Source organism: Mercurialis annua, linkage group LG1-X (assembly GCF_937616625.2).
Source record: "Mercurialis annua linkage group LG1-X, ddMerAnnu1.2, whole genome shotgun sequence".
Taxonomy (NCBI): Eukaryota; Viridiplantae; Streptophyta; class Magnoliopsida; order Malpighiales; family Euphorbiaceae; genus Mercurialis; species Mercurialis annua.
The window spans coordinates 72939530-72955468 of record NC_065570.1 but is presented as its reverse complement, the minus strand read 5'-3'; the positions used below and the strand labels follow the sequence as shown (position 1 = coordinate 72955468).

Sequence of the window (15939 nt, the reverse complement as noted above, 5' to 3'; positions counted from 1 at the left end):
ACAAAAGCGTACGCACTGTGTTTCGAAATTCAATACGCCAAAACTGATTCCGCCATTTTTTTTAAGGTAAAACAGCTTCAAAATGTCGAACGAGACTGAACCTCTACTGGTTAGCTCAGCAGAAGACACGGCGGCGCAACTTATTCCACCTGCCACCGTTAGCGAGCGTGACATGAAACTCGTAGAAGAAGCTGTTCGTTCTTTGCCGTCTCACGCCGTTAAGGACTTGCTGTCCAACGGGGTGCGTCTTCTTAACCATCTATATTACTGCACTTGTCTATATCTCTCTAAATTAGGGCTTTGTTAACAACTCTTAGCAATCGGTTTTGTTAATTGCTCTGCTTTGGCTATCTTATCGAATTTAATCGTCCGTTATTTTAGAAATAATCTATTTACGTGACTATTAATTCATAGAGTCGATTTCTTTCTGGTTGTTTGGTTGTTGAGAAATCATAATAGAAAAGAAAATTGAAGAGTTAACTACATCTTGTAATTTGTTGATAATCATACTGGCTATCTATTTTCAAGTGTTTTGCTACTTGCACAGGTTTCATTAATATTATCACTCATTAGTTTGATTAAGAAGCGGACTGGTAATCTAATTATTTAACCTAAATTTACACAATGCATGTGATTGCATCGAATTTAAATGCTCTTACATTGCTTCTTTCTAGGTTTGCATCAGATGCATTTTTCGGCTACTTGGAATTCAAGAGCATATGTGTAATATGCTTGGAGAACCTTTGGAAGGTTATGAATCCATGAAAGATTGGTGTACATCTAAGGAATCAGAAGTGTGCAGTGTGTGTTTGGGAATCTTGCAGTGTACTCACTATGATGATAAAGGAGTTCTAGTGAAAAAAGAGAATGCTCTTAACTTATCTGCGTCAATTGTTGAATCGATAAAGCAACAAGGTCATCAGATTGATAGTTTTTCCCTCGAAGTCTCTATACCATCAATTATACAGGAAAATGAAAATATTGTTCGGTAAGGTTTTCCCAGCCTTGAATTATCTTGGTGTTTACTTCTCTTGGAGCTGTTACTTAATGTTTTGGTACTTATGTGTACAATTTTCATATTTATGTATTTTGTAACTTTTAAATGAAACAGATAAGATGCAACGAAGTTGTGGGAATTTTATTCAATTTCTTATGTTTTTCATGGGGAATTCCAGGGTTATCTACTAGTACTTCGTAAACCTCCAAATTTGATAGATTTCCAATTCTTCTGTGGTGTAACAAATCGATTTTAAAACACGTTTATGACCAAGACACTGTATTACCTTGTTTTAATTTCTAGCGCTCGAGGCAAATCCTCGTAAATTGTTGGTTTGATTACAGTTATTTGTCTCCTAAGTTGTCGGTCTCTGTTTTTTCCCCTTCTTGTAGGCTTTCTTTTTCTTGTAAAATAGTATGAAAATTGTGACCACCAAATACTGATAGTAGTTATTAATGCATTTTGTAGATTGTATATGGAAAGGAAATACAAATTAGAGCTATGGTTCCCGGAAAGCCTTTCTAAATGCATTTCTACAAAGGATGCTTTAAAGCTTGCAATAGCTAATTCTCTTGAAGAGTTGTTGGTAAGTGATACTAAATTTATGTTGCAATAAGGTTATGCTTTTAGTGATGATGCCAGACTTATTTATTTGAGGTCACTAAAGCTCCTTTTAATCGTACTTTCCCACACTGGCTCTGAATAGTAAAGATAGATACCTAACATGTTGAGATTTATGCATCGAGCAAAAGCATTTAATCTTGGAGTTAATTGCACTATTGAACTATTACTTTGCCTGCAAGAGGAAGGTGATAAAGTTATTCTCAATTTAATCCTTCATTAAACTGAAGCTGTGCAGGATTTAAAATCTGGTCCAAGTTCTTGTCGCATTCGTTTGACTTACAGCCAAGGAAAGCCATTAATTGTGGCTCCAAATTCAGTGGAGGGAGGTGAAGATTGCAAGAGAAGAAAAACAGGTATGTGTATATTGAAGTGTGGGAAGGCTGTTATTTATTCCTTAAGGTCATAGATACTATTTGGTTATTTATTTTTGTCTTTTACCTCTGGATGTTCTTTCTTGTATGATAGTAGGGCAGTTTTGTGTCGTTTGGGATCTGTATTGTTTTTTTATTTTGAGATTTATTTGTTGCATTTGGAGACTGAATAAGTACTACCTTCTATGCTTTGGAGTGGTTGCAGCTATAGGCTGTGCAGTGATGTCCTATTCGCATATCTGAGAGCACTGTTGTTTTAGTTTACATGAATATGATCATCCTAGTATTGGATACCAATGTAACTTCACCAATATTTGCAGGCGCTGATATTGCTATGGAGTCCGTTAGTAATGGTAGTGCAAATTCTCTCTCTGGTCTGCAAAATTATGAATCTTCGGAGTGCATGATTTTCCCCAGTGATAAGGTGATTTGCTAGCTTATTTCTACTGCAGCCTCTCTACATCTGGTACCTACATGTCATTAGTTTTATGTTACTGGAACTTCAACACTCTGCATTATGAAGTACATGGTTTTCAAAGTCATTTTATTGTCTTATTCATTTGCTCAAAAAAAAAAAAGAGATCAAGGTGTCTTGGCTTTGATGAATTTGTTTATTTTACATTTACAGGTAAATGAGCCCTGCAACTTGTTATTTAATTGCTACAGGACATCTATTTACTTTGGTGGGAGATACTTAAAGGTAAGCTGATCTATCCCTCCTCCAAAAATTTTTTTATAGAAAAAACATAATTAAATTATGGTGCACTGCTTGTCCATTTTGAATGTTTTGTTGAACTCCTTGGATGGACCCCTGAAGCAACGGGGAAACTCTAGTTTCTATTTAGGCTTAATTACTTAAAAACCACCCACCTTGAACTTTTTTTTCGTTTATACCCTGACCTAGAAAAAAATTCATTTATACCCTGACGTATGTGTTTATGTTTCACCTCTACCCCAAATTTCAGAAAAAAAGATGATTTATTGAAAACAACTAAATATAAGGATTATTTTATACTTTTTTCTATTAAAAAAAATACAAAAAAATACATCATCTTTAAAAATGTTCAAAAGTAAGGATTATATAAAACTTTTTTCTAAATGAAAAGAGGTTAATTTAGTGCCTCGGGGTAGAGGTGAAACATAAACACATACGTCAGGGTGTAAATGAATTTTTTCCTAGGTCAGGGTATAAACGAAAAAAAAAATCAAGGTGGGTGGTTTTTAAGTAATTAAGCCTTCTATTTACTTAGTAAAATAATATTAAGAGCTGCAATACCAGCCATACTTTTCTTTGGAATCTCTCTGGTGCTGTCATCACTTTCTTATGATTATGATACCAATTTTTGTGTATGATCTGACCTTTGCAGAAGAGACTCCTTGTGACTATCCTAGTCAATTTTTTCTATAGCTGTTAACTAAAGAAGAATTGATGGAACCTTTCTTTTTGGTCAATGCCTGAAATAGAAGTTCTATTTGTTTATTTTACCATGCCTATACTGGCCATTGGCCAAGTGCTTTTTTGAATGTTGGTGCTTATAAAAATAACACCCGACGTGTGCGTGCTCCTTTAAAATGAGAGAAATCGACATTCTTCACTTTCTTGTGCAAATGTCAATAAATGTTTTTACTTTGTATTTGCAGTTCTCAAGGAATGTTAGCCAATCACGTTGGATCATTGATGATGAAAGAATGGGAGAAGCATCTGTTGAGGTACTATCTACCACTGGCTGATGATCACCATCTTCTTCATGAAAAGCTCTCATCTAAACATTAATGAGAAGCTAACAGGTTTCTGATATTCTGTATAGGAGATCATAGGTGGCGGCATTCTTCCAATGTGTCAGGGTGACAGTTACAAATTTCATGCTGCTGGTAGAGAGGATATAGACGTACTGAATATCTTCTCTTTTGACTCTGCATGGTGATTATGTAAATGTTTTTTGTTTAACTTTTTACTTCTCTCTCCAGGTTCGGATGCTGGGTTCTGGTAGGCCCTTCCTGGTTGAGATACTAAATGCGCGCCAAGTCCCATCAGAGACTCATGTAAAAGAAATAGAATCAAAGATAAATAACATAAATGGAAAATTGGTGAGTTACTTGCCAAATTCGAGATTCTATTTTACTTTCTGTTTTCAACCACTGCAAATAATAGTGACGAATCATGTGCCTGATGCAGGTTGGTGTTAAGCATCTAAAAATGGTATCAAATGAGGGGTGGGCTTTGATGCATGAAGGGGAAGCAGAAAAGCAGGTCCTTAATTTCTTTTTTTCTCTCCCTGTCTCAATCTCTCCTTTTGGCTTGTTTCTCCTTAATACATCATTGGGGGAAAGATTTCACGCATCAAGGAAAATGGACATGCAGTTAATATTGTAACTTCTTGCAGAAGCAATATTGTGCATTAGTATGGATTTCACGCCCTCTTGAGGATCAAGACTTGCAGTTGATTGTTTCCCATAAGGACATGGTGAGTTTTTCTGTGAGCTTCATTTTTTTAAAAAAAAATTCCTTCCAATTAGCAGCAATTTGTTTTAACAAAATATGCATACTGACCTTATAGCTGTTGTCGAACCTTCTAGACTTGCATCAAGCCAGTTTAGATTTTATACTTAAGCTGCTTTCACTGTGCATCTTTTTGCTTAGGTTCTAACCTTTTCTTTTGGCGTGTAAAGTGCTCAGTCTTATTTATCAATTCTTGTGTAGCAAATTTGTCAGAAAACGCCAGTGAGGGTGCTTCACCGTCGTAGTCCATTAGAACGCGAAAAGATCATTCATTGGTTAGAATTTCCCAATTATGTCTCATTTTTTTATTCTAGCACATCATTTTTAGCCTTATAACAATGTCTTACTGGTTTCTCCGCCCATTTATAGGATGAATGTAGAAAAGCTTACAGGGAGCTGTCAATACTTTCTTCTGCATCTATGCACACAGGTAAAAAAAATTGTGAAAATAAAACAAATGCTCGGATGCTCTATTTTTAAGGCGCAATTGCAAGGAATTTTAGCGTTTTTGCAATTTTGACACAAACTTTTAATTTGGCAATTTAAAGTATAAACTTTTAATTTTTTGCAATTTGGAACAAAGCAATTTCCCTATCAAAAAATACCAATGTGGACGCCTAGACAGTGACATTGGTAATAAAATATATTCGGGTGTCTCAGCCAATAATTTTTTTATCAGAAGTTACTCGTGTTTATTAATGAAATTACTGCATGGTAATATATGTTCTGTGGTCTATATCAGCATTTTTTTAATTGGAAATTCTCTCTGGGCGTCAAATTGTAAAAAAGAATGATAGTTTGTCTATTAAAATGCCAAAATTGTAACACACTCTAAAGGTGAAGAACTCATGAAAATCATCGCAATGCAGGCTGGGACGTATATCAAAGAGTTCGTACATGGGGATCTCGGGCGCACCAACCCAAAGTAAGCTGTGCTCGAGTGTGTAAGCTTTGTTTTCATCACTTTTTTGGTTGGAAAAGATATCTGATTTTTTCTCTTCTTCTTACCAGCGTTGGATCAATTCTAGGATGCAGAGCTGAGATCTTGCAGCTTGACGTCACTGATGTCAAAATGGATTGCTTCCTGGCTGACTGATGTGGCTGCCTTTTGAGACTTATTCAAGGGTTTTCATAGTTTAAAACTTGAACTAAATGTTTTCACAGTATTATTTAAAAATCAAAGGAGTGCGGACAATCAACCAAATTGAGTAATCGGTGCATTTAAATCTTTTATTTATTCAATTTGATACATTATCTTGCTGCGTTTGCATACAACAGTACAGTGATGTAACCTGACCTTAAATAACTTTTTTGCAAAACACTGTGGCTTACCTTTCAAAGTTTTAAAAATGCATTACTGTTGTGGAATTGAAAAAGAAAAAATCTTATGGATCTGTAATTGATATTTGTGGTGGTAATCACACTTTCTACTTGCTAATGAAGGGGAAAAGCGCCGTTTTTTCATCTGTAGAACAATTGTCCATTTCTTACACAAAGTGAGCTACTAATCATTCCAAGTAGCGTCCAACACCCTCGCCATGAAGCTATATCGATCAGCAGCTTCATCAATCTACACAAGGATAAAATGACATGACAACTTTATTTTTGATGCCACAATCCAAAAGTGAGATACAATGCAAGTAAATCAACAAAGTTGATATCATCCTTCCAATTAGGCACGGGACAAAGGATCTAAAGTGTCCAAATTGGTGATTTTGGAAAAATAAATCCACAGCTTGGTAAAACTGGATCATTTTAACCCCCATTTGTGATCTAATGTGTCCTGTTATTTGCCAACAGGGGAAAATAATCCAACTTTACCAAGCTGTGGGTTTGTTTATTCAAAGTTGAAGGGGGGAATGGACTTTTATTGGCAAGACTAAATAGCATCAAACTCGTACCATTTTTTGTGTTGGACGCCCAGCTCCATGTCCAGCTTTACACTCAATGCGACCTATTATCGGGTTCGTTTGGGGGCTAGTCTCCAAGCTCGTGCATAAAACATGCTGCATGGTCTGCCACGCGTTTTGTGAGAAAACCATAATGTCAGTGGAAGCCAAGTAATTATAAATACAAACATGGTGATGCAAATTAATTCTATTGGTGCTACATGAAATAACAGTGCTTAATGATTAAAAATGAAAGACTATTCATTAATTCATTATGCTCTTACGATTAATATGCAAAAGGAAATGACTAGTATGATATACGACTCCGAGGAGACTCCTCACTGACAACTAACCGCTAACAACTTCAATGAGTGTAATGGCACAACTCGATCATCATGATCGGCAGTAAGCAGCATGGTGGATGGATACTGTCGAGGTTGATCATTACGCTGTTCCCATGGTCTTTGCACATTATGCAGTGGAGAATACCTGAGAAAAAAGAAGACAACCAGATGACACAAATATCTTGGGAGATTTTTTAACTCAAGACCCTCGTATCCTAAAAATTGAAGCATATTTAAATCAGGCTTGAGAACTGAAAAGTTTAAAGAGTTTAACAGCCTTATATTGCCTAGTTAAGATGCCGTAAATGTTAAATTATAGCTGTGTGCTAGAGTAAATTTCACGACCTCAAAACATTATACTAATAATTATAATAATAGTAAGAAGCAGAAGTTCTAATGGGATTTTCCTGGATGACTAAAAACCATGTGCAAATCAAACAATTTTCTTTTATCTTTTTTACCAAATCGACCAAATATCAATTTAGACCAAAGTTGATTTAACCAAATTAACCAAAATCTTAACAATACAAATCCAAACGAAATGAATTAGTACGTTAATTCGGTTAAATCGATAAAAATAAAGAATAAAAAAAATCAGTTAATTTGTTCATTGATTAATTCGGTTAACTGAATTTTGAAAACTCTTAACCATAAACCGAACTTTGTATTAACCGAACCGAATTAACTAAAATCTTTAACCACATTTAACCAAAATAGATCAGTTAACAAAGAAAAGGAAATATGACAGACTTCTCACAGCAAGTTCCACTTACTTAATTTGCCAATGGAATTCTTCCTCCTTGTCTGAACAGCCATAATCAGAAGTCCATGCATGACCTACAAAAACAAAATTTAATCAGAACATGACTTGAATAAATGGCTAATACACCCCATGTATGTCAACTAACCTATGGTAAACTTGTGGAATCGCAACATGTCCATAACGCCTACATGAGCCAAAGCACAACCAAAAAGATCCGGTCTCTGCCACAATCACAAAGAAATTCAACTAAAATTTAAAATAAAGGATGGAATGGAAGTGCAAGCAGGCAAATGAATTGTATTCACCTGATTGATGCAAGCCCCAATAAGAAGCCCACCATTGCTTCCACCTTCAATGCATAACTTACTCGGCTGGGTATAACCAGTAGATACAAGATATTCAGCAGCAGAAATAAAGTCATCAAAGCAATTTTGCTTGTTCCCCAGTGAGCCTGCTTTATGCCATTCCTCACCATATTCTCCACCACCACGAATGTTTGCAATACAAAAAACAGCACCCAAATGCTTCGAGAGTATAATGCGACTAACACTGAATGATGGTGTCAGATTAATGTTAAATCCACCATATCCATACAATAAACATGGGTGTGAACCATCGAGTTTTATGTTCTTCTTGGCCACAATAAACATTGGTATCTTGGTACCATCCTTGCTGGGAACAAACACCTGCAGATAAAAAACCCGGTTAAATAATCAAGCCATATGAGTGCATATCCACAGACACAGCCGCATGCACAGAAAAGAGACAAATCTTCAATTTTAATTTGCAGGATGTGTATAAGATAGGATAGGCAGATGCCATGAAGTAATAGTAAAATCAATGTCACGCAATGTAAGGAGGATAAACACCTGATCTACATGGAACTCTGTTCGGTCAAACCCTGCCACACTAATTTCACGAAATATCTTCATATCCGGAACTTCAGAGTCTAAATTGCACTGATATATGATACCAGGGGTAAGGAAACTAGTAAATCCAAAAAATACTGTACTATCTTTCCGACGTGCAGATATGCCATTAACTGTGCCAATGTCAATCGGTAACCGATGTAGTAGAGATCCTGATTTCAGGTCCCTTACTTGTAGATCATATTTCACATCACTCAAGTAACTCAGAATCATTTGATCACGATTAACAGCAATTGCTGATTCCAATACATCTTTTTCAGCTTCCGGGACAACATCCGTCCAAACACTTGGCTCCTTCAAGTCTACACGGACTAGTTTATATTTAGGAGCATCTTTATTAGTTAAAAAAGTAAAAACTGAGTCATCATTTGCAACGGCAATATACTGTCCACTAAAGTCATCAACCAGCTTAGTAAATGGGAGCAAGTCATTTCTTCCCCTAAAACCTTGAAGACCTTCAGGAAGTGCAGACATATCACAATAGTATACTTTGTTGACAGGATCACAACTCTCATCGATATACAAGAGAACATACTGCATAGCAACAAACAATATTAATTAACATGATAAGACATTAAGGCTTGACATAAAAATACATCTATGTTCTGTTATGTGCACAAAAAGTTAACTAAGTGTAGATCATAGATTCAGTATAAGAATTTGTGTAGCAGCATGTGAATCCTACTATTACATACAGGTTTATAAGAACTCAATAAAAATATACCTTCCCATCATCCGTTACACTAGCTCCAAACATGTATTTAGGATTCTCACGATCCTTCCAGCATAAAATATCTTCAGACTGATTTGTACCCAAGAAATGATAGTACACTTCATGATAAAGACTGGAATCAGTCTCCGTCCCGGCATCTATTTTCTCTCCCTCTCTACACATAGAAAACATCAATTGTTCAATTTTTGAATCCATGCAAGTACAATACAATGGCATCAAGTTAAAAAAAATGATGATTACATACTTAGGAACAGGGTAACGGCTATAGAAAAACCCTTTGCTATCACGTGTCCAACTAATACCTGAAAACTTAACCTGTACAAAACAAATATGCACACACACAGCTAAGTCTTCACACCAAAACAAATAATGTTCCCTGTCCAGAATGATAAATACAAGAACAACTCACCCAAGATAATGTGTCAGCCTCAACAAATTTATCCTCAACACGCATAACTTTAACCGTCACCCAGTCACTCCCGCTCGTACTAAGCCCGTAAGCCAAATACTTAGCATCCTCACTAACAGAAAGTGTGTTCAACGACACCGTTCCGTCCTCACTTAGCGCATTCGGATCAAGTAAAACCTTGGCTTCTCCCTCTAAACTATCCTGTACGTATTCGTCAACTAATTAAAACGAATTAAATAATGAAATTTTGTTTGCGAAATTGGAAAAGCGGTCATATATACCTGCACGTAGAGGACGTTTTGAGCTTGAAGTCCAGTATTGTGGAAATAGATATACTTATCACCTCGTTTAAACGGCGCGTCGTAGCGCGGATGATCAAACAGCTTCGTAATATTCTCGCGAAGCTTTTCTCTAGCATCGCATTTCTTTAGTACGCTTTCCGTTAATTTAACTTGCTCTTGAACAAACGCTTTCACTTCCTCAGCGTCAGGATCTTCAAGCCTATCAAATCAAAAATTATCAAACACATTGCTTACGTTAACTAAATATGAATGAGACGTTCACTAATTCAATTCCGTTTACCATCTATAAGGATCAGCGACCTTGACGCCGTGATAATCTTCCACAACAGACTCGTCACGGCGAGCAATTGGATACTTCAGCGGTCCGTCGGCGGCGGAGAGAGATCCCATTGTTGAACGAGAAAAATGAGAGAATGAATTTTTTGTTGTTGTTGTTGTCTTGTTTTGCTTGCGTGAATATAACAATGAGAGTGGAGTTGGGGCAGCGATGTTATAGAGGCGGCGCGTAAATTGGGGGATGGAAAAACTAGGCGAGAGAAAAAGATGCGCGTGACGAGTGTGTGATAACATTATTACGTTACCGTTTTGGTTCGTGGAGAAATAGGGTACGGGGACCTATTGGAATTATTTGTTTTATGACTCCATTTTAGCGTGGCTATGTCGACCTTTTCTGAGCTAATTCGACCTTTTTTGTTTTATCGGACGTACAAGTGAAATGTAACCATTCATTTTTAACAATGACAAATATTTATTTAATCTGATTTTATTGTATATAATTAATGTAAAAATTATAAAATATAGATTGGTATTAACTTTGTATGCAATATTATTTTAATTTTTAACTAGGAGACACTAAAAATTTAAATCCCTTAAAAAGAATATTATTATAAATGCAATAAAATGTACAACATCAATATTGGTTACATTTCTTTATTGCATCTCTTTCTTTTCTCAAAGTATTTATATTTAGATTAATAGTCTATTTTATGATAATAAAATATAGACTATGTTTGGTTAATATAGTAGGTGCAGAATGGAATAATTATTTCATGTAAAATTACTATTTTTTACTTTGGTTCATAGAATAGTTATCTCTAGTGAAATTGTTATTTCATGATTTTCTAAAATAATACTCCTCTCAAAAAATAAAAGTTAAATTTACACTAAAACTCCTAATATGACTAGGTTAGTATTATATATAAAAAAATTCACTTACATATTTTATTTATAACTTGTCCATATAATTATTATTCTTTTACATTAATGTCTTTTTTACTTTATCAAATATAATTAATAATTAAAAAGCTATTGAGATAATCATTAAAATTAGAGTACTATAACTAAAATAAACTACTTATAATATAATTATATAGAGTACTTGTTAAAATAGACTATTTCAATATTTAATAATTGTAATTTTAATTATATAAAATTCTAATAAAAATATAAACTACTTCTAATAAATTTCTAATTTAGTTATTATTTAATATTTTTTTATTTATATTCACTATAAATAAAATAAACTATTTATAATTAACTATTATTTCAATAATTACTTGATATTTTAATAATTACTTATTTATAACAAATATAATTATTATTATTTAACGAGTCACACTACGAGGCACGTGTGAAACGCTTAAAGCAACAATGACCTTTTAAAATATATAATTAATCAAATAATTGATTCTGACCATCACTAAACTTTCGAGTTTTTTCATTTCAGCCACTAAACTATTTTTTTCTTTTCGATCATTGAACTTTTTTTTTTCATTTTCATATTTCCGGTCAAAGATGCTTCAATGGCAGCCGGAAATTGACATGTGCCAACCGGATTTTGCTAGTTTTATTTTGAAAATTTATCACATATATATAATTTTCACTTTGAAAATAAGTTATTAGGTCAAATTATGCATATATGGCAAGTGTGTGTTCGGGTAAAAAAAAATTAATTCCGGTTGCCATCTAAGTATTTTTGGGCGGAAAATACCAAAATAAAAAAAATTGAAAGTTCAGTAATAAAAAAAATAGTTTAGTAACTGAAATGAAAAAATTTGAAAGTTTAATAACCTTCAGGATCAATTACCCATAATTAGTCACAGTATTTTTTGGCTATGTTTTTGCAATTGTTTTGAAAAAATAGCGCAAGTTTGCAATGTTTTTGGCAGTTTTACAGGTGTTGGTAAGTGGGATTTATGTGATACTATAAATTAGGGCACCAAGCGGTGACCTAGTGCCCAAATACATGAATCAATGGAGCGAAAAGCAGAAGAATCCCTGGGTAATTATGAAATTCTCTTACAATTCTGGATGTCAGCTGGAGCAAAGGATTCAGATGAAGAATTGGACGAGTTAATTTATGAACGCCATTATTACACTGCCAAGGTGAGCGAAACATCTTCACCTTCTGTTTTACTCCAGAAATTGTGTGTGATGCCTGAAAATTTTGTTGAATTCGGCACTTCCGTTGTGGCGGGTTCATTCATATACTATGTGGGAGGCTTGTTTAGTGATAGGGTGGATTTGGAAAGCTATACATCGGAGGTTCATCGTTTTGACATTAATCATCCTGATAAGGGATGAGATCTAGTCGGTTCCATGAAGGTTGCACATCATAGGCCTACTGCTGTGTCACAGAGTGGAAAAGTTTACGTCTTTGGAGGCCAAATCTCTGGAAGTCAACCCTCTGGTGAGGTTTACGATCCATCAAATAACAGTTGGGTTAGCTTACCGGATCCTCCGAATGGATTTAACCCCAATCGCTCCCCTGGAATAATTCCTTCTCCCGTGGAGAGTAAGAGTAGCTTCATCCTTGTATACACTGGTTATGAGTTTTATGCTTTCCTCCCTGAGTCTCAGTCTTGGTTATTCAGTCTTGGCCCCAACACGGATCTCAGTCTCCCTGCTGTGTTCATAGATGATGTCATTTATTCTTACCAGTTTGGTGAAATTAATGGTGAACCAGAGCTTTCGGCGTTGCAGCTGGATATTGAGGGCTCATCTGGAATTCTTAACAAATCTCAGGTGAAGGTTGACACTGCATTTTCTATTTATATTGAACCCTATTTTGTTGCTTTGAGTAATAGGAAGTTGTGCTACTTCCGGGAAGAAGTTCCGCTTTATTGGAGATTACGTTCAGGATCTGACACATACAAGCTGGTACTGTTCCGAGTCTCCACCGATGATAGGAGCCGTCTAGAAAAGTTTTCTGATACTTTTCATTTGGCTAATTGTGTCTCTCTTGAATGTGCGCGTTCTCTAGACGAGTTGCTTTATGTGCAACAAGACAGCTGAGAAGAAGTTTAAACTAAACTAAAATTAAAAACTTGATAATTATTTTTTGGTTTAATGTTAAGTTGATATTTTTGAATTGAATATAAAGTTATTTTCTTTTGGATTCAGTTATTGTGAAGTGTGTATAATTGTTTTTTTTATAATATAATTTTAATATTAGGTTTACGAATGAAAATGCTTTAAAATATGTTGGGGTAATGTTAAATAAATTCATAAATTATACTTGTTTTTTCAATTTAATCACAAATTTTAATACGTCTTAAATAAATGTGGAAATTTTCATTTTTTTTCTTAATTTGATACATATACTAACGTGATACTCATTCATTGGTTTAAATTTTATTGAGGTGGACACCATTTTTGTTCGCCACGTTAGCAGATTATGACCTCATGTATTAAATTGAAAAAATAAAACCTTTTTCATACAATTGCGATGTTTTAAAGTCAATGATTAAATTGAGAAAATATGTATAGTCTATGATTTTTTTGACATTATCTCAAATATATTTTTTATTTTTTATAATTCTTCCTATACAAATTCAATAAAATAATAATTTTAATTATTAATAATTTTTTGACCACTATGTATATTAATTATTAGAGAGTTGACTGTAATAAATAGTAGTTACCTCTTCTATTATATTAAATTATTTATATTTTTTCTTAATGTTTTTTTAGTGTCTCTTTCACAATATCAAGTTTGAATTTCTTTAAAAATTGTGGTAATATTTAATTATTTCTTCAAGAGCCTCTTTCTTGAAAGGGATTTCAAATTAAGTAGGATGCCACAACTTGCTTCTTGACATGATAGTATCAAAGACAACATTCATTGTTTTTTTAACACAATTAATGAGTATGCTGAACTCTGTGAGAATTTGTAATTTAAGGGTCCGATTTCTATTTATAGCTATATGATTTGTTTGTGAAACAAAATTAAACAAATTTCATTTCATTTCTAAAAATCATAACAAAAAGAGAAAGTGTAGATCCGCCGTCTTCATCTCCTGCCATCGTCGAATGAGACGAGCTTTCACCGGATATTGGTGCTGATGCTTGAGATGAGCGCTGTTGGAATCGATGGTGCTGCTTTGACGTGGAAGGTTGCAACCTTTCTAGCAACTGGGTACTTACTGAAACTGGGGATATTTATAACCTGATCATACAAACAAGATTTGTGAAATTAAAAAAATGTATTTTTCATAAAATAATTAAAAAAGTAAAAACAAGGGTTAATGTCATAAAAATTCACCAACTTTACACATTTTTTTATTTTAATCACGCAGTTTAAATTTTCTAATTTTCACGGGAGAATATTAATATTGAGTTTTGTATTATTTATCGAATATAAATAATACGTATAAGTCGTAATAAAAGAGTTTAACGATTTAGCTATGGACTAAATCGTACGATTGAAAAGTTTAAAAGATAAATGAAAGTAAGCAAAAAGAACAAGGATCAAAGTGAGCTTTTAACCTTAATATATAAGAAATGAAATATGAAAGAAGAGATCAGAAGAAGAGAAAGCTCCAGAACATCGAAAACCCTCGACCACGATCGTTTCGCCGCCGTTTCTGCGTTCGACATCCGATTCAAGCGATTCAAGCGGCGATTTCTTCAGAACCGAAAGCTCTATCATCTCCGGCCATCAAATTAAGGTATGAGGTCGGGTTTTGGTATAAAAATACGAGTTTGTTGACTGTTTTGATTAGGATCGAGTTTAGGTTGAATTTTGACGTTTTTGAAGTTATTATGGTGTTTTTGAAGAAACCGAGAGATGGGTATTGAGTATGGGTGTGTGAGGCACGTCGGAATGGTGATAAAACCCCGGAAATCGACTTCCGGGGAGCTGTGCACGTGCACAGGTGCACGAACGTGTACTGGAAGTACACGAACGTGTACTGGAAGTACACGAACGTGCACCTAGCAAGGTACACGATCGTGTACCTAAAGTACACGAACGTGCACTTTTCATGGTGCACGAACGTGTACTGAGAGTACACGAACGTGTACTTGGTTACACGAACGTGTACCTACCGAAGGGCACGCCCGTGCACCCTGACTCACCCATGCGTATGCAAATTGTAATTAACCTAGGAGTTTGACGTTTAGAGTAATTTGACGCTAAAGGACGGATTTCGGACTTGGAAAGTCATTGATCTCGAGATTAGCTCGACGTTTTAGATAAATAACAATAATGGAAAACATCAAGGACATTAAGCGATTCTCAATTATGAGATATGGTATTCGCTAAGTTATCTCTACGACTAAAGATATCGAATACGTAAATAAGTATAAAATGAAATTAAATCCCAAAACTTAAAAGTATTATACGTATAAGAATGCGAGAATCACGTCCAACTATTAACGATTTATCAGACGTGTCAGAGCAGAGAGGTCAGTAGACGTGGGATAGCGAGGGCATATCATTTCATCGACCATATTTGTGATTGGATTACGGTCACTGTGAGTTGTACTTTTACTTTCATGTATTATATATGTTAAAAGTATTTTATGAAAATATATATATTGTTTTGACGCATCGCATTATATACAATTGATTGGATGGTATATGTTTATTTAATTTCTATATGCGAGAACTAGTATGCGATCCGAAGAAACTAGCTACCTATTGGGTGTCAATAGGCTATGTGATCACCAATATCGAGTCAGTCTAGTATGTTTGCATTGAGAAATGACTTGACACAGCTGGGAGCTGTTGATGAATATGAAATTTACGATTGGGTATATGATTTCGATACGAGAGTGAACTCGGCTACGGTGTAG

At 34.7% G+C, this 15939-nt stretch overlaps 2 protein-coding genes across 2 annotated transcripts; one reads left to right on the top strand and one right to left on the bottom strand.

The window, feature by feature from the left end:
- The first annotated feature begins 25 nt into the window (after nucleotides 1-25).
- Nucleotides 26-5704, top strand: LOC126672182 (uncharacterized). The gene is made up of 15 exons (XM_050366128.2): nucleotides 26-241; nucleotides 675-988; nucleotides 1466-1583; nucleotides 1857-1974; nucleotides 2313-2416; nucleotides 2621-2692; nucleotides 3634-3702; nucleotides 3801-3881; nucleotides 3961-4080; nucleotides 4169-4243; nucleotides 4377-4457; nucleotides 4694-4767; nucleotides 4862-4922; nucleotides 5362-5417; nucleotides 5504-5704. Exons 1-15 carry the CDS (start codon nucleotides 83-85, stop codon nucleotides 5586-5588), a joined length of 1587 nt encoding a protein of 528 aa, XP_050222085.1. The 5' UTR covers nucleotides 26-82; the 3' UTR covers nucleotides 5589-5704.
- Nucleotides 5697-10497, bottom strand: LOC126672174 (uncharacterized). The gene is made up of 12 exons (XM_050366123.2): nucleotides 10142-10497; nucleotides 9841-10060; nucleotides 9560-9760; nucleotides 9395-9465; nucleotides 9142-9304; nucleotides 8358-8951; nucleotides 7794-8174; nucleotides 7634-7709; nucleotides 7499-7562; nucleotides 6735-6870; nucleotides 6394-6507; nucleotides 5697-6062 (listed from the first exon to the last, which is right to left on the bottom strand). The coding sequence occupies exons 1-12, from the start codon at nucleotides 10429-10431 to the stop codon at nucleotides 5997-5999; spliced, it is 2376 nt and encodes a 791-aa protein (XP_050222080.1). The 5' UTR covers nucleotides 10432-10497; the 3' UTR covers nucleotides 5697-5996.
- Between the last annotated feature and the right edge of the window lie 5442 nt (nucleotides 10498-15939).